The sequence below is a fragment of the Malaclemys terrapin genome, chromosome 5 (assembly GCF_027887155.1).
Source record: "Malaclemys terrapin pileata isolate rMalTer1 chromosome 5, rMalTer1.hap1, whole genome shotgun sequence".
NCBI classification, from domain to species: Eukaryota; Metazoa; Chordata; order Testudines; family Emydidae; genus Malaclemys; species Malaclemys terrapin.
In genome coordinates this window covers 32,839,268-32,858,581 of record NC_071509.1, presented here as the reverse complement: position 1 = coordinate 32,858,581, position 19,314 = coordinate 32,839,268, and the positions used below count along the sequence as shown (strand labels likewise).

Genomic DNA, 19,314 nt, shown 5'->3' with positions numbered 1-19,314 from the left:
GGTACACCTTCCCTTTAAGGCCGTGGGCCAAAATCTCCGCTACCTTACACTTTGTGTAGTTTGTAAAAAAAAAAAAAAAACACACAATGATGCAGAGCATGTGCCAAGTCTGTTGAACACTGCCACCAGTTTAAATGGAGAATTTCCATTTAGCAGTATCTTTTACAGGTACAAATAGAATAAGATGCAAGATAATGGAGAATCAGGCCCACATAATCAATTCTACTTTGAATACCAGCGCCCATGCTTTCTTTGTATTAGGTCATCCATGGGTATGGCTCCATTTTACTTACACACATACCAAAAAAATCTCAGTCTGGGTCAACTGACTGTGCTGCAGGGATAAAAATAGCAATCTAGATGTTCCAGCTTGGGTTGGAGCCCAGGCTCTGAAATCTGGTGATGAGGGTGGATCTTAAGAGCCCAGGCTTCAGCCCAAGCGGGAACTTCTACAATGCTATTTTTAGCTCCATAGCACAAAACCAAGTCAGTTGGTCTGGGCTCTGAGACTAGCTGCTGCAGGTTTTATTTATTTAGCAGTGTAAATGTATCCTAAGGGTACATCTATGCTGCAATTAAACACCTCTGACTGGCCTGCCTCAACTGCCTTGGGCTTGGGTTATGGGGCTGTTTAATTGTGGTGTAGACATTTGGGCTCAGGCTAGAGCCCCAGCTCTGGGGCCCTCCACCTCGCAGAGCCCAGGCTCCAGTATCTACACTGCAATTAAACAGCCTCCACAAGCCTAATTCGCCGGCGGCAGGAAGGAAGCTGCGGCCGGGGCTCCAGGGACTTGCGCTGCCGAGCATCTGAAGCACCCAGCAGGCAGAGGCTGCTGGGTGAGTGGGGAGTAGGGGTCACAGAGGCTGCAGGGCAAGTGGGGAGCAGGGAAGCACTTAGCAACCCCCAACCAAGATCAGAGCGGGAGGGAGGAAGGGGAATGCAGGGTGCTCAGAGGAGGGGGCAGAGGCTTTGGGGGAAGGGGCAGAGTTGGGGCAGGGCCAGGCCCCCGTGGAGTGTCCTCTTTTTTCAGTGTTGAAATATGGTAACCCTACCTAACGCTCTTCACTCCCAATTTATAATACCTGTCCTGCAGTGCTCATCTTCAGCAAAGAATTAGGTAAGACATTCCAAGACCACCATGAATGCACACCCACCACTTTCTTGTTACACGTGAGAGAAAAAGAAAAAAGGCTTGGTTTCGCTACACATGCCCAAAGGCCAAGTCCAAAAATTCTGTTTTGATTCCAGCAGCTTAGGAACAGGAAATCAAGACAGCATTTGAACCTATATATTTGGACAGATAAGTATGAGTGTTGTGCTGTGATTCACACACGATACAGCCCCAAAAGAGATTTAAAATACATCTCCCTCTGGCTCTTCCAATCTTATACCCCTTTTTAAAAATTATGCTTTAGGGCCTGACTTGTATATTAAGATGAATTGAAATAAATACGAACATAATGGCTTGTCACATAAGTTGGAAGAGTCTGCTCTAAAGGAGAAGTGTGGAAGAAAATGTAAGGAAATCAGGCAGGGTTCATTGGCAAAGTAATGATGAAGTGTGTGCAGTAGGAGATTGCACTGTTTAAGCTTCCAATCCTGAGTTCTGTAGGGCTAAGAAATTCAGGAACTTAAATTTGTAGTGAAAGGCAATGAATAGTGAACCTGCAGAAGGACTCAAAAAAATGGTGTACTATGATCAAATATCAGGAAAGGACAATCTTGCAGCAGCATTATGGGTGGTGGATGCTTGGGGGTGCGAGGGGGAAGAGAAGAGAAGAAAGTCAGGGAAGCAGAGGAAAGCAAGCTACAAATCAAATGCATGCAGGTGACAGATGCACATGGGGTTTATCTAGATCAGGACAGATTTTCAGGAGAGGACAGGACAACCTAAAAGTCCTCAGAAGAATAAAGTTGTAAGCCTGAGTCCCCAGGATCAGTGGAGAGAACACTTTAACCTGTCTGGTCATTCATTGACAGACCTGCGGGTGGCTATATTACAACAGAGAAACTTCAAAAACAGACTCCAATGAGACTGCTGAGCTAGAATTGATATGCAAACTAGACACAATCAACTCCGGTTTGAATAAGGACTGGGAATGGCTGAGCCATTACAAACATTGAATCTATCTCCCCTTGTAAGTATTCTCACACTTCTTATCAAACTGTCTGTACTGGGCTAGCTTGATTATCACTTCAAAAGTTTTTTCTCTTAATTAATTGGCCTCTCAGAGTTGGTAAGACAACTCCCACCTGTTTATGCTCTGTATGTGTGTATATATATATCTCCTCAATATATGTTCCATTCTATATGCATCTGAAGAAGTGGGCTGTAGTCCACGAAAGCTTATGCTCTAATAAATTTGTTAGTCTCTAAGGTGCCACAAGTACTCCTGTTCTTTTTTCAGGATACTTTTGCATACAATACAACAGGGACCTTTACTCTTGCATGCTTGCTTGCCCAAGTGCTGCAGATAACCCTTCAACAGTGGCTAGCAGCAGATGCTGCAAAGGATGATAGAAGAAATCCCCTTAAAGGAAGGAAGAAAAAAAAGCCTACCTGTAGGGAAAAAAGTTTCTTCATAATGCTGTGAGAATGTAATGTTATGAATCACTGGCCTGAATGAGTGTCATTCAGGAAAGTCTCCCATGCACTGGTTTTGAAGTGTACACAAAAATCTAAATCGGAATTGCAGTTAAAAATATGGAGAAGGATATAGTGGAAGTTTTAGGGAGATGTATTGTAATGTTTCTACTTTTTTGTCCTGAAAAGCTTGCAGACAGCTTTTTTTGCACCTATAAACATTCTTAGTAGAAACGTTAAAGCAATGCATATTGAACAGATTGAAGTGTTAGCTATACAAAGTGCAACTAATGCTTTGCAGCAAAGTTCTCCAGGAAGTTTAAGCTCTGTGCCTAGAACAGTCTCAAATAAGCAATATTTTGGAGTAATGTACAAGTTTTAAACAAAACTAAATGCAATATATTTTTGAAGAACCAGAGATGGTTTTAAAAAAAGTGCAAACTACCCATTTCAGAGGAAGTAAAAAAAAGAAGAGCATCCAGCAAACACTGCCACAAAGGATGAGCACAAAACAGATGTGGGAAAAATAAACAGCCTTCCTGACTTGGAATTTGTAAAAAGGTCTGCAAAGAGCAAACAGGACTTCTCACTGCAGTTTGACTTCTAGACCCATAAAAAGAGTCCCATGAGAAACGAGACTCCAAGATGAATAAAATATACAGCTAACAATAACATTGAAAATTTACATTAAGAGTTCATAACACTTCCAAAGAGATGATTTTACTGTAACAGCATTTTGTATTCTGAAGTAAAAATTATTATATTAATCTGAATTTTAAAACCTATTGTAATAAAAAAATGGAATGCTTTGGCCGCTATTTAATATTCCATTATTAGGAATGCTGTAGAGACTGAAAGTGTTGCTAAAGCAACTCCAAAAATCTTAACAGGATAATTCATGTAGTAATTAAAAAACCCACAAATACAGGTGTCTCAGTATAATTCCTACAATTCTTGTAAAATGGAATTTACATTCCTTTGCTAAGTGATTAGCACCGCAGGCTTCTTGGTCTCCTCCTTGCTCCAAGATAAGGAATGTGCTAAGTGTCGCCCTTAAACTATGTAGGATTAGCTAGGAGAAGGATTCTCCACATCCCTGATGAACAAGGAATAACTTTTTTCCTTCAAGCCTGTTCAGCAACATATTCTACACCTGAGCTCATTACTTTTGTGCTACCTACAACAGATGCATGGAAATACTACCTCTTTGAATGCTGACATTTACCAAATGAGTGTTTATATACCCACTTAAACGCTAAAATCCAAAGGAAAAACATTCAGAAATAAAGTAAACTTCCCAAAAAGGCTTTGTAAAATATAAACTGTATTTTGGAGTCTGAAATTGTATTGCTTTTTAGTTTACAAAAAAGAGTTGCTAGCACTAAAGTCTCATCTCACCTAGGTTTTATTAAAAACTGCAACAAAAAAATCCTCTAAGTAATGGTGACAAATTGTAAAACACTGTCAATATCTAATTCATAATATATGTACACTAAGGGGAAAAATTCAATCTCACTGTTCAGTGAATGCAAGAATCGAGTTCAAAGTAAAGTTTTGCTACTACAGAAGAAACATCCAGTGCAGCTTCCTTTCAAGCAGTAGTTTTAGGGCCAGCCCTACTCACACTGAGTAGTGCCTTATTCCACAGAGTTGATTTCCTTGGGACTATCTGAAAAAGGGTAGCAGGCCTCTTAAGGCAAAAAGTAGAACAAAGACATTGTTTAGTTACCACAGTAGTCACATGAATTATAAAAGCTGTAGTAGTGACTCAATATTTAAGCCTGAAAAACAGTCTCTATTCTAACCCCAGTATTGCTATCTCCTTTCTCTCTGGAATGTCATGCTTATGCTTATTTCGAGATTGGTTGCAAGTTTGAGGTTAATCAGAAAAGCTGCTTTTAGTTACATAGCATTGCTGACTCTTGCAAATGTATTGCAAAATTTGAAATATTTGTTTTTCCCTTAAAGGCCCAGATCCTGGAGTCATGAGATTATGTAAGAATTTCATCTCTCATTTGAAAACAAGTCTCTCTGAAACTGAAAGGGCTAAAATTCTTGAAACATGAATTATAAAGGCTCAAAACTCAAAATGCCAGTTAAAAAAACAAAACTAATTTTAAAAGTCTTTTGGAATCTGATTAAGGAATGCTTGGAGTTAGCAATACTGTTTATGATACATAGAGAAACTGGTGGTATTCTCTTTTGGAAATTGTATTGACCTTCATCCATCACAACTCATATCATGGATAAAAACTTCAAACTTGTATCATAGAGCAATACCCAATGAAGGGCTAGTACACACACACACACACCTCTTTAGCCTGTGTTCATTATGGTTATGAATGTAATACTAGTCACCAGTCCTGACTGTTACTATGAAAGCTCACTACATTTCCCTAATGCAATGACTTGAATCCGCTTTCTATTCCAGCTCCACATATTGGAGGGAAAGGTGTCTGGAGGGGACACACTCCTCCACATTAAAAAACAAACACACATAGATAAATTAAAATATTAGGTAAGTATTTCTCTATTAATAATGTGGCCTCAGATATTTTGGGACCCTTGCAAGAGACATTCAGCCCAACCCTTATAAACTCTGCAGGCCAAATTTTAAAAATAGTTAGGGGTCTACATAGCTTATCATGGATCTTACATATTTCACAGTTTATGTTCTGATGACTACCCTTCACTGAGTTAGTTTCAACACCTGATATTGCCCAACTGGGGTTTGTTTTCATCTTATACTATTAAGAAACTTTCCTATTTATTTGAATTAATCATGGTTTTACAAAGCCATATTTTCACTTGAATCATGTATTTTTAAAGGTTGTGAAAACTCATTTATGCTTGTATAATGGGATACCTAATGCACACCACAAGCATTATATTTTGGGTGCTCCATTCTAGTTTCAGATATGAGACTCTTGTCCATATTTCATATCTTGAAAATTCTGCTACTGCACTCAAAGATCTTTGTGCAGTATCAGAATTTTAAAATTCAGTGCTATGAACCCATGCACTTGAAGTTAGAATTACGCCCTTGTTATACAAGCTGTAAACTTGTCACAATTTTTCATAGCATTTTTCTTCTGACACAAAACTAGGGAATAAAGTGAAGTAATGTTCTTCAAAGGAAAGCCTACTTTTTCCTTACAGCTAAGTGTGTAGCTGAAATAATGTATGCTACAATGCCTCATACATCACCATGGTATCTGAACATCTACAACTTTAAAGGTATTTGTCCAGAACATGAACTAACAACTGTAGTGACTTAGTACTACTGGGTCAAACCCTCAAGTTTCCATATAAATGCTGCCTCCATCACTAGTTCTCAAGTAGCCTGTTCTTAGAAAAAGCTACCCCCCCCCCCCCCACACACACACCTCTCCTTTCCACAGTAACACTGAGTAGAGGGAAAATACACAATTCCCTAACAACTGAATTCATGCACACACTTTGATTTAAGTATCTCTACCACTTGTTACTCTAGAAATAACTGCATCAAGTCAGTCACAAAACCAGAATATTTAGCTCTTTAAATTATTCTTTCTCAAGACTGAAATACAGAACATATAAAATGTAAAAAAAAGTTCAATAATAAAGTTAAGTTCATTGAACACAAAAGTTTGAAATAACTTTGTTTAAAAGTTGGAATGAAGAATGTTAGTAGTGAAATCAATCATATTTAAAACTTTGCTGTTACAAGACAAATTTGAGTGAACAGATTGCATCCTAGATTATGAAGAGATTTAAGTTATAGTAGCAACACTGTTCAATGCTTTGTTTCTACAAAAAGTGCTATCTACAACTCCTATGCAAATATAAGTGGTTTCTAAAATGTCTGAGCTAGTAGTACTTTGAGTTTGCAACTTATGTTTCAAATGTTTATGCACTCAACTAACCTGACTCACATGAATACTCCTTTGAAGTCAATTGACTCATGCAGCTCAAGTAATGCATGTGCATAAGTGTTTGCAGGATCAGCCCCCTGCCACATTCTCCACTACATCTTCAGAAAGGGGAGAAGTCATAATAACCAATTCTCCTCTTAGCAGCTTGCCGCTTCCCTCAGTGAGCATTTCCTCACCCATGGAGGACATCCTCTGGGCATATGGCATGACTTGATTATCTTTGCTAGTTTTCCATTTTGGTCAGTAAATCTCAATTAAAAAAAAAAAAAAAAAAAACCACACACTAGACAGTTGCCTGTTGGAAGTCGGAGCCTTGCTCTACTTATTCCTCTTGTCTTCTTTCTACTACCCAGATTAAAAAAACCAAAGCCAAAAAAAATCTAAACAGATGGAACTTTTTTCATTATTCTTTAATACTGGCCTAGAGAAAGTGATTGTTAGCAATTTAAGTCTTAAAAGAGACACAAGAATCAAATTAAGTTGTTTCCTCTAAACTGAAGACTAAATTCTACTCCATTATATTAGTACAAACCCAGACTAATCACTGAAACCTGAAGATAATGAGTTGCTCCAGATTGATAGTGGTCTACCGAGAGAAGAATTTGACCCTTGTTAAAGGAAATATCAGACCTGAAAAGTTGTTCGGTTAAAAAAAAAAAAAAAAAACTTCAGCTATTAAGAATTAAGGCAAGAACTGAGTGTTGAGTCTGTTACTAGGTTTTAGCAATTACCCTCAAAATAAAACTTGATCCTCCCCCCTTAAGGTGGACATGGTTTGTGTTTTTTTTTTTTTTAAATGAGCTTTCTGGTGACAGTTTTAAAGATTTACCCCCCCCACCCCACCCCCCCAATCAGGAACAACATGTTTCCCCAATAACTTAGAAAATCTGACCTCTTCTAGCTTGAAAGAGGATTTTGCTCAAATCTTCACAGATGACACTTAGCTAGTAAGCTTTTTTGTTGTTTTTGGTAGAGAGGAAGGTGATCGGAAAGGAGAGATTACTAGATATCCAAGTTTTTGTAGTCACATAAGAACACAGTTGAAGAGTTTTGCTTTTCAGAATAAGCAAGAAAAAGCATTGTTCTCTTGTTAAGGAGTCAAAAGACTGTCTGATTTTATCATGTCTCCACCTCTTCCTTGGCAGTGGAAGTGTCGAGCGTTTACTCCTTGGTACATAATTGAGCTCCATAATTCAAGTATTCCTTTAAAAAAAAAAAAAACACTTGAGGCCAGATTCTGATCCTTTCATGCCACACCTTGACCCCCATACTCAATTGGTCCCACTGACATTTGTGGGGCTACTCACATCATTAAGGGGTTTCTAGGTACATTCAAAACATTTCTAGCCCTTATATTTGTAAATGTGAATCAAGTGTGGTAGTTTTTTCCTGAATTTGTTCATATCCCTGAAACAATGGCCGAGAGGCATAAACTGCCCTAATCAAAATGGGCTGTGAACACAGATGCCTAAAAAGACAGTTTCCATATCAACATGGTTAGCTATCTCACTGCTGATCATTTGAGCAGAAACATCCAGTTAAGGCGCTTACTCACAATCCTGAATGCCTCCTCTCAGGCTTTCCAGGGGCTAAAAGCCCCACAACCCCTAACTGCTAAAATGTTCAGTTTCCATCACTCCCTTGCCCCATCAGATTCCATAGTGCAGGTGGGCATTATCAGTACAAATATCTGTAGCCAACTGAAAACCAAGAATGCTGAGACTGCATAAAATAAGTTGCATTTAATATAAAAAAGATGGGACTACTGTAACAACTAATTCATTTTTATTTAAATAAAAAAAAAATTATTTTCAAATCTGACGCAGTCATGAAATTTCCACTCTAACTACTCAGAATTTATATCTAACTTGCCAAGGAGTAAATGGGGGTCTTTTGTTAGATGTTTGTACATAACACCATGTGTGCATAATATTATACAACATTATTTCTTATTAAATGAAACTGTACTATAGTTGGAAATAGTTAAGTAGAAATAGGAACTTGTTTAACCAAGATGTTATTTAACCTACAGTTGTATTTACACTTCATTAGTAGTTTATTTTGTTTTTGCTTTAGAAAGAGGGTTCAAGAAATGGAAAGGTCTCTTTGCTCTTCTCTACACAAGGTTTGATCCTCCAAGGTGCTGTGTGCCTTCAACTCCCAGTTATGTAAATGGGATTCAAGGGTATCAGCACCTTGCAGAAATGAACCTGCAAAATAGTACTCACACACAGTCCTTACTCTCCCAAGCAACTCCATGGAAGACATGGGTTCATTTGCGTAAAGAGTATTATGAAACTATTGGTTTGCAAGTTCAGATCCTCCAAAATATGAGCTGCTCAACTTGGAGAGATTTATTTATCTGGGGAAGGGAAGAAGAGAGGGCTATCCTTTTTGTAAGTTGTTAGATAATTACTTAATATACCTTATATGTAATGTTTGGAATTCTCAAAACTTTAGCACGACCGAAAGACATTACATTTGACGCAAATGATGGCTATGTTTATAGCTTATAAACAAACTAAAAGTAAGCCACAGCCAATAGCTCTGGGGCCCTTTGTTCACAATATTAAAACCAGTATATTATGTCAAAAATTATTTGACAGTAGCTAGGCTTGCTCACTAAGAAATATGGTATTCTACATTTAAAGATTATGCATCTTTTAACACAACAGCCTCACTATTTTATGTATGAAAAGGGAAACATCTGAAGAGAGTATCCATAAGTTTCCTAAGAAATGGTTTGGGATTCCAGAATCCCAAGGAGATTAATTGGCTGTCAGATAACAATGTGCCTCCATCAGATGGACTTGGCAGTTGTAAACAAAAGGAATTTTCTCAGCTTTTCCTCACAAATATGAAATATTTGCTCTTAGCCAACAGCTGGGGTGATTTAAAGAGATTCTGCATATATTAGTTTCAGTCAAAACTACAACCCACCTCAAAACATCTGACTGGATTGCAGCAAAATAGGAAAAACCCGATACCATTATAGAAGAAGCAAAAGTTTCCAGACAGAGGAGAATATAATATCTAACTAGGAAATCTAACTAAGTTTAGTAAAGGAAATACAAAAGATCCTAGTTTGTTACTTGAAAAGTGTCACCATAAAACAAAACCACAGTTAAAAAAACCAAATACCCTGGATGTTAACTGCACCTGTCTTGAAAAATCATTTTCCTTGATTAAAAATTTAAATAGCCATGTTAACATTTGTAAGAAGTTGCTTAATATTCCAAAACTTAAAGAAACTTTAATTTTACATTCTACCAAATATTCTTGGTACTCAACACAGGCAACATCAGTTAATCCATTTAAAAGAAGGGAGACTCACTTATCAAAAAAAAATACAAAATCAATGTTTTTTATTTAAGAGTCTTGTATTGCACAACATTTTCAAGGAATGTAGCACAAATAAAAATATTTCAAAGAGCTAATTAAGTTTATCATAAGAAGGATCCTTACTATAGGGTATTCAGAAATGAGAAGAATTATAAACTTTTGACTGTAGACAACAATTCATTGAGTTTATTAGTTGAACAACATCAAATCATATCAATGATTAAGACACTGAACTTCTGACTTATCCTTAGTCATTCTTACAATACAACCTATACTACTGTTTGGTTGTCTGAGGTAAAAGTTCAGAAACCAGATTGAGGAATATTTTAAGTGTATGTTCTGCATATTACTTCTCACATATCTTAAGAGCAGAAGTTCAGGGTTTACTAGCCCCTTCACCTTGTATAAAAAATTCTAATACTTTAAAAAGATACTTGCCTTTATTAATGCCTTATTTTATAAAGGAACTTGCATAGGTTTTTTCCAATTGCTTTAAAAAAAGCTTGACTATGCAGTTCTCAAACACACTGGTCAGAACACATTACCAATTTCTGACAGAGAGCAGCAAAATTGTTACATGATAGCACTTTCACTTTGCAGGTGCTGGAGGGAAACTCATTCCTTACAATGAACCAAAAGCCAAACACTTCATCAAAATGTATGTAATCAATGGATTTCTACAGTTAAACAAAAGTTGACTTAGCAACTATCAGTTTAACAAGTTAGAAGTTCATCACTAGCCTTATGTTTGTATTCACATGAAATTACTTTAAAGATTACAGACAGCAGTTGGGGATACAGAGCACAAAACAAATCAGGAAGACAAGCTGGATTTCTCACTTATGCTGTGTAAATAAGGAATAACTCCATGGATGTTGGTAAGGTTACACTGGTGAAAGAGGCTAAATCAAACCCAAAATGTGTACTTTTAAAGAGAAGCCATATAAATATGGGGCCTGATACTTCAGAATTGGGCCCCATGTTTTAAAAAGCAAAGTAGTACGCTGTATTACTGAACTATGCTCACACATCTATTGTAGTGTATTCAGCATGTAGAGGGTGTACAATATTTTACCACATTCTACAGATTTAGAATTTTAATGAACTAAAGGCATATTACCCTTCGAGATCTAATATTGTACACAACATAATCCATACATTTCTACAACTAACGGTTTTCATATACAGCATCCAAAAAGTAATATCCTGGGAAAGTTTGCACTGGAAGCTTGAAAAGCTAGCAATGCAAAAAGCTAAGACAGTTTAAAGAAAAATAGAGCTCAGCTTTCTATTTACTATTCTTAATGAGGACATCTGTCTTTTGCTTACCATCTCTATACTTCTGGTTCTCCTGAGTGTTTTGTGACTCTCCCCCCCCAACTCGTCAGCTTTTAAAGATGGCAAAGCTAAGTATCTTAAGGGAACAGAACCCAATAAATAATATACTGCTCATTTAAAAATATTTTGTCTGGACAGAGTTTCAACTTTTTTTTAATACACAAAAACAAAGTTAGAGGAATGCACATGCTGAGCATTTCTCCATATTGTAACAGAAGACACTTTGCATCTAGTAAATATTATAAAGTTTCTTCCTACAGAATGTTGTAAACACTCAAATTTCACCAAGACTAAAAATCTCACCTTGTGTCTCACAGAAAAAGAGGGGAAAAAAGCTTTAGAGTGAAGTCTCATGCTCCGTGTGGAAAAAAAAGTTATGTATGTAAGTACTTGTGCATTCAAAGGAGTCTATTTTCTTTAGCGTTCAAGAAGTTATCTTTAGATTCAAAATGTAAATTGCAGTTTTCTTCAGACTATTTATCCAGGATTTTCCACCCATTGTAGGTACTGTCTGAGAACTGCCTAGGGCTCTTGTTTCTCAAACATTTCAAGAGTCTGACTATAAAAATCAAAGGTCTAGTGCCCTGAAAGACAAGTGAAGTGACAAAAAAAATTATAATAAGTTACGTTGTCATATGTTTGGAATTAAAAATACTTACAGCCTCTCCAGCTCTTTTAGATCCTGGAATGCTCCCCTTTCAATGGTGCTAATCTTGTTCTCCATGAGCTGACTGAAATGTAGAATATATATATAGTGAGTTTTAACGGTTTTATGATTAAGACTGCATTAAAACCTGCCATTGCTGTACTTCAGCAACTGGCAGCTTGCAATCATTTCAACTTTATTAACTCTGCAATTCTTATTCCAGAGTGAGATTTCACATCCAATTTAATACATTTAGAACCCCTGTCACTCCATTGGGGCACATGTGAAGAAGCCAGAAAGAAAAAAAAAAAAAAAAAAATCAGTCTCTTCAGCATTAAAGGAAATCATAAAAGCAGACCTTAAACCTGCTCAAGAATATTAAGATCATGGGTAAGAAAATATGCTGCTCACGAAGGAGCAACGATATAAAACTCCAATTAAACATATAGTACAACTGATCTACAGTTTGTATGGAAAAAAAAAATCGATTATTCAATGGATTTCACAATTCTGGTGGTACACCTATCTATACATCAACTGAAAATATGTTGAAATATGCCAGCACATGCTAGTAGTTGTATTGTATCAAAAGGGTATAATTACAATGAGATAGTTACAGTTTTTCTTTAGACTTAAATAAAAAAATTGTTCCACCTTTGACAATTCAGTCCCAAGGAATAATTTAGCTTCACTGAATAAAATAGCAGTAATCACCATTACAGTTTTCTTAAGTCCGATTTAATGACTTTATAACCAGCAAAAGTTAATGTAAAGACCTTGAAATAATATACATGAAGCTATCCAAACCAAAAAATCCATCCAGAAAGAAACTATACAATACCTATTGTTTTAGTTTCTGAAAAACAAACTTTTTTAAATTGGAGAGTTGGGATTAGATATAGCTTGTCTTTGGTTAAGAAATACTTTCCATGTTCTTTCCTTTCATGAATTTCCTTTTGCACCAGTTTGAAACTGAACGTGTGTACTCAGCAATATGTTTTGATAATCCTAAACTAGCAGTCTACTCCGATATTAATTGAAAAACTTTTAACCAAAATGCAAGATTTCCCTTTTCACACATTTGTAAACTACCAATTATTCTAAAGCCTCAGCTTATTTTGTTATATTTATAATTTTACGGGTAGTGTACAAATCACTAAAGGCTACATACAAAATTGCTACTGTGGCATTTTCCAAACTTTTTTTTGTCATCCCATAATTGCCCCTCCCCCATTTATTTTAAGTTCAGATGCTGCAGCATAGGAGTTAAATGTGGTGAAATATACAGCTTTACTTTTTAAAAACTAAAAAAATAAAAATAATTTTTTTGAAAATTTAAAGTCTAACCTACATCAAGTAATATTAACAAACACCATAAGAGCATAAAGTAACAAGAACTTACAGGACTCGAAGGTGTCTTAGGCCAGTAAAGTCAGTCTTGGTGATTCTTGTGATATTATTTCCATTAAGGTCCCTAAAAAGAATCATGTATTAGCAGAAAAATGAAACATTCAACAGGGGATTTAAAATTATTATTTTGGTGGGGTTCAACTTTAGTGCTTTAAAACCAAACAAGAACTTAAATGTGCTAGATAATTCTTAACACTAGCTCTGTGTGAGTTGGACAATAAAGAGACCATAAATTAAGTAAATTAATAGTTTTAAACTTTGATTTTTAAAAAGTTTCTTACAATCTATTCGCCATTATGTGGCTCATGTTTACCCCGAGTTCTGGAATTATCAATTCTGTTTATCACAAGTTTATATCTTAATGTTTTTGTAATTAGACCCAACCAATATTTAGACAGAACACTCTTAACTGTATCAACTGAAAAAAGTATAAATACTATGACCAAGTTAGTTAAGTCAAGAAATCAAGTAATTAGGAATTTATTTGGATGACCACTTTTGCAATGCATTTAATAAATATATTACTAAACTTCCAATGGCAAACAGTGCTTAGAAAGAATCAAAAACTTGATCTTCAAAGATTAATATTTATAAGGATTTACCTTACAATCCTATGTTTGAAGAGTTTATTTTTCATACTTTTACAGCTCAGGAAACCCCACTGTGACTGTAAAGTGCAAACTCAGAGGCAATGATGGAAACAGTATTCAGGCCTTGACATTTTTGTTCAGATTTCAGCACCACTTTCCCTTCTGGAGTTACTACCCCTTTTTCTGGCATCTTAGGTCAAGAACTAAGCTGGCCCTGGTTCCAATCATTACAAGTAAAACCAGGCTTTGCTGTGGCTTGAATATCCTCCTTGATCTAAGTCATAGGGGAAACAGTGATACACAGAAACTAACCTTAGGGTTACCGATCATTTATAGTATTCTTTTTGAAAAATCAGCATATTGTTATTTTAAGCAAAAGTGACAGGAAACAGTTTCCACTGAACCACGCAGTTTCTTCACAGGAAAGATCACAGTCAATCACTTTGGGATTTGTCTGAGTGCAGACACTACTAGAGTAAGATATGTTTATACTTAAACCTTTAAACTGTTTTGAATAGCATAAAACAAGTGATAGACTTTTTTTAAATCTCTTCTCTCAGTCCTTTTCCCCTTACCCCTTTAGAGAAGCCAGGATGGTATTAGATCCAACAGACCTTTCAGGAAAAATTATGTATGCTTTTCACAAACTGAGTGGATCATAATTTGTATGCAGCATTGTTGTAGCTATGTTGGTCCCAGGATAGTAGAGCCACAAGGTGGGTGAGGTAATATCTTTTATTGGACCAATTTCTGTTGATGAGAGAGCAGCTCTGGGCTTATACACAGAGCTCTTCTTCAGGTCTGGATCCTAATTTGACAGGAAAATCAATCAGGGCTAGGGACAGTTTAATCAAGGCTGTGACTGGAGGCAGTAGTATGTGTAACTGGGGTGGAATCCTCTTGTATGCCCACTTAAGGGGAGCAGAAAAAGCAAGGGCAGCTTGTGTCCCACGGGCAAGACACATGGAAGGGTTTGAGCTTTTTCTAGGGGGAAGAGGGATGTAGACGCTACGGAAAATGTATCCTTGCCTGTATTCCTATAACGGGCGTGTAAATACAGTCTCTGCCCCCCCTGCCCCCAATCGCTTTGCATGGGCTAGGGAATTCCCTCCACTTTCCTCTTCTACAAGCAGTGTAGCAAAAAGAAAAGCAGAAGGTTTAATTGCCATTTGCCCGCTCCTGGGGAGCTCTAGCCCAACGCTCAATGGCCTCCTTGCCGCGCCATGGTTTTGCACACTGCCTGGGAGCTGGGCAGAAAGGGACACGCCGCAGAACTTGGGCAGCTAAGACGAGCCCCTTGTGGCAAGCGGTTCCAGCCGGTTCTGGTTCCCTGCTCCCATTTTAAAAGCCAGAGCGAAGTTTGCTTGGCAATGACAAGACTTCCCCCCAGCCCCACCATTCACGGGGGGCAGGACGACGAGCGAGGCACTCTGACACACAGCGCAGGGAAAACTGACGCTCTATATGTCGCCGCCTCTTACTCTGAAGCCAGCGGCCGCGCGAGAGGAGAGGCGGATTCGCCTCCTGCCGCCTTTCTAGTGGGGAAGGCAAGGCGGTGGAACTAATGGTTTCCCTCTTTCATGTCTCCTAACGTTACCCTGAAGCCCATCATGAGGAGAGCAGGGGACAGGGAGCGGGAATCAGCCCGGGGCGTCTGAAACCTACGCGAAGCCTCCAGGAGTTTGAGTGTCACCTGCCCCACCCCAGGCGCTCTGCAGCGAGGCGGCTCCACGAGGGATGGGAGAGTCAAGTCACACGGCAAACTGGGGTGGCGCTGGCAGGACGGCGCCCCCCACATACCACATGCTGCCCCACAGCTCACCGGGGAGGGCGAAGCGCGCGTGGGGTAGGAAGCGAGGCGCTGTGCTCCAGTGGCTCCGGGGACCGCTGGGCGCCTCCCGGCTGGGGGTTACTTACAGCCTTTCAGTGTTGCGGGGGATGTTCCTCGGGACGCTCCGCAGCGCCAGCCCGTGACAGTCCACGGTGCTGCCGGAACAGGAGCACTGAGCCGGGCAGGGCTGCGGCGCCACCTCGCTCAGGATCACCACCAGCACGAGCCCCAGGGAGAGCCTCCCGAAGCCGCCCATCCTCTGCCACCGAGATTGCACCGCCGCCGAGCCCTGGAGCATTTACCCCCAGGCCAGGGAGGAGCGGAAAGCGAGGCAGGCCGTCCCCCAGACGAGACAGGACACAACCGCCCTCCTCCTGCTCCTCAGCGGAGCGAGCACTTGGGCAACTTGCAGGGTATGAGAAGGCAACCGGAGTCCTTCGCGATCCAAGGAGGAACCAAAAATCCCCGCCAAGATAAGAAGAGTGGCACCAATCCGACCCTGGAACCAACTTCGCTGGGGGGCGAGCCGGGGTCTCGTAGCCCTTCTGGTGGCAGAGAAGATGCGGGACTTGGCGCACACTCCCTGCAAATGCGAAGCAAAGCCACCGATTCCGGCTACGGCGGAGCTGGGTGACTCCGCTTCTTTCTCCTCCTTGTCCCTTTTAACGATTCTCCCGGCTAGAAGCCACGGGCTCCACGTTTGCTTGAAGCTGCATGTTTCCCATAGAGCTGCATTGCGACCAATCGCCCAGCGGCACCACACGCGAGCGATTCAAAGCACTTGGGCAGAGCGGCTCACACACACACGCTTCCCCCACCGACGGGCTGGTTACAGTCTTGCAAGGGGGTGGGGGCTCGCTTTGCAACTGCACACACACACTTCTGCAAGAGGAGCCTCAGCAAATCATACCTCACTCCCAAAGCATTCATCAAACTGCCTCGGGGGGGGGAGGGAGATGGGGGAGGAGAGAGAAGAGTCAACACACAAGATGATGTTGGGTTGTAAGCTCCCAAAGGCAAGTTTCGCAGGAAAGAGCTATTCCCGGAGCCCGACAGTCAGCAGCAGTTTGAGAAGTGATTCGTTGCCCTGCTGCAGAGAGCGCACATCCACCACCTCCTCCGTGACAGATCACAGCTATCGATGCCCTTGCGATCCTGGGAGCAGAGCGAGACAGGCACCGCTAGCGAACGTAGTGTGTGTTCCCTCTTGTCTCCCGGATACAGCAGCTCTGCTGCAGCAGGCACCACCTGATGGGAAAGGTAGGAACAGTGGGGGTCGTATAGGCGAAGGCAGTTCAGCAGCTTCTACGATGGCTGTGTAGAGGGGCTGAGAGAAGAACTTTCCTTTCCCCAGCCTGGAAAGGGAGACTGCCTAGGAAAGGTTTCCGTTCCCCGCCCCGATTCCCGAAGGCGCACCTGAGCAGGGGATGTCTGTATAAAACAGTCCAGCTGGCTCCAACCCCTGTAGCTCCCGGGAGGCTGGTCTCCTCCTGCACAGAGGGAAAGGAGAATGGGGGGGAGCGGGGTTGGAAAAGAGACAACACGCAAGCTCCTTCCTTTACACCCCTAAGTCTCTCAGTTTGAACAATAGGATGAGACACATACGCAGGCCGCTTCGCTTCCCCGTTGCAAGGTGTGTGTCACTGCTAGCACTGCAGAAAGTGCTTCCCAAGGCGCCACAAAAACCTGTGCCAGCGCTTCCCAAGCTGCTGCTGCTTGGCTCTTTAGCAAACAGGAAGCTTCCGGCAGCTTTTGCCACAGATACCAGAACCCTCCGCCTTGCCTCTTCCTCCGCCTTCTCTCCCTGCTACTGCAAACATCCAAGCACCTCTCCCGTAAACAACACCAAGCTAGAAGTTCCCCACGCTCTGCCCTTTATATATGGGCGGCGGAGCCTCGCCTCCTCCGGCCACGCCCAAAACCGCAAGGGCAGCGTCCATTGGCTGCCCGGCTCCAGACCTTCGGGGGAGGAGGTGAGTAGAAGAGGAACTGGGGAAACGCAAACAATGAATGAAAGTTCAGTGAGAACGAGAAACCCTAGCCCCTAACAAGCGACCTGCCTTCCCAGTGAGGCTGGCGGGGCAGCTGTACCGCCTGCCGCTGCTTAGTACTTGGGTGGAAAGAGGGACAGAGTTCCCCTGAAGCTGGGTTAAGACATAAACTGCGCACCCTTTCCTGTAGCGATCGCCACCACCACAGATTCCTAGGGAGTGTTTAATATTGGCAAGACAGCTAGAAAAACAACTGCAAGATCTATGCAGATTCAGCATCTTCACTCCATCTCTCCTTCCTCTCGCCAACGCTCTCACACACTTTAAGTTCTTTTTCAGACCTGAGATTTTTCTCACACACTTTAAACACCTCTGTGCGGAAAAATCTCAAGCGTTTGTGAGGCAGAGACAGATAACGAAGGGGCTAGGGGCGGGTTGCATGCCTTGGTGTAGTTAGCCTGAGAAAAGCAGAACAATCTTGCATATTTTTGAAACATCTCAAGCATGCCATTGAGTTTTTCACCATTGGCTAAGGAGAGGGGCTTGGAGAATGATATTCTATTTTCCATATTCTTGCATTATTTAAAAAATCCACATTTTATGTAAATTATACAATAATCTCGTGAACAAATGTTTTCTGAAAATTCAGGGGTGTGACTGTGACACTGTATACCTTTAAATAAGCAAAGCAGGAGCATCATGCTGCTTTATTTATATCTGAGTGACAGATCTAGTTTTGTTTTTTTTTAAAGGAAAACTAATTTTCTCTTCTGTTCCAATCCAACTGTGTAAAATGCATGCTCAGTGTTTCTCTGGGATATCCTCCTAAAAATATTGCCTATTGCAAGAAAATTCTAGCATTCATAGAAAAATTTACATACACCAGGTTTAAAGTTGTATCTTTACTGGACTGAGTTTATTCTTCCTCCTGAATTCAACACAAAGTGATTTTAAAAAAATCTAACCTCAGAGACCTAAGAAGGTGATTCCCCTTGCACAGAGGACACCACCAGAGAACCCTAAGTCATCAGCAAGTAGTTTGTAAATGCTCCAGGGAGTCCACAGCTTCTTCCATATGACTGGGTCCAGCTGAGCCTCTTTATCCCTGGAGTCTCTGCAGCACAACCCAGTAAAATGCTCACTACCCCTATCTGCTTGCTACCAATAGAACAAATTCTGTTTTCAGTTATACTGTTGTAAATCAGGAGTAAGTCTGTAGAAACTGAAATCAATGGAATTACTTCCGATTTTTCTGCTGTTATTGTAGAATGTTAACCAAAATGAAACTAATTAAAATCAACTACAGTCCTGGCCAGGACTTAAATTCTCATAGGGTATTTCACTGAGCCCTCCCCACCAACATGCTATGAAAACTCCAGGGGAGGTTGAAAATATTTACCAGAGCTCTGTTCCGGACAGCTCCAGCTGAATTTAAGCCCCGGTCATGGCTATTTTATCTAGGGAAATTCATCTTATTTTTTCAGTCTGTCTCTTCAAAATGTACCTAGCATACAAGAGTGCATTTCAAGTCATGACTTTATCAGTTGCTTTCAACTTCTGGCACAATATATTAGTTGGAGTACTTTATACAACTAAATGAAGCTACTCCATATTTAAACTGGTGTAAGCAGAATTCAACCCATTGACTATAATGGGAATTGAGATCA

At 40.2% G+C, this 19,314-nt stretch overlaps 1 protein-coding gene across 5 annotated transcripts in view; it reads right to left on the bottom strand.

Annotated features, from left to right (window-relative positions):
- The window catches only part of SLIT2 (slit guidance ligand 2), a 422,038-nt gene extending 404,360 nt beyond the window's left edge, over positions 1–17,678 (bottom strand). For 3 of the 5 annotated variants that reach the window (XM_054030535.1, XM_054030533.1, XM_054030537.1), the window contains exons 1-3: positions 15,743–17,678; positions 13,228–13,299; positions 11,839–11,910 (exon numbers count right to left, since the gene is read on the bottom strand). In XM_054030535.1, coding sequence (XP_053886510.1) covers positions 11,839–11,910; positions 13,228–13,299; positions 15,743–15,954 — 356 coding nt within the window. In that variant the 5' untranslated portion in view covers positions 15,955–17,678. The remainder of the gene's footprint in view (positions 1–11,838; positions 11,911–13,227; positions 13,300–15,742) is intronic. The other 2 variants (XM_054030532.1, XM_054030534.1) reach the window with 1 other exon arrangement.
- Positions 17,679–19,314: the final 1,636 nt, after the last annotated feature.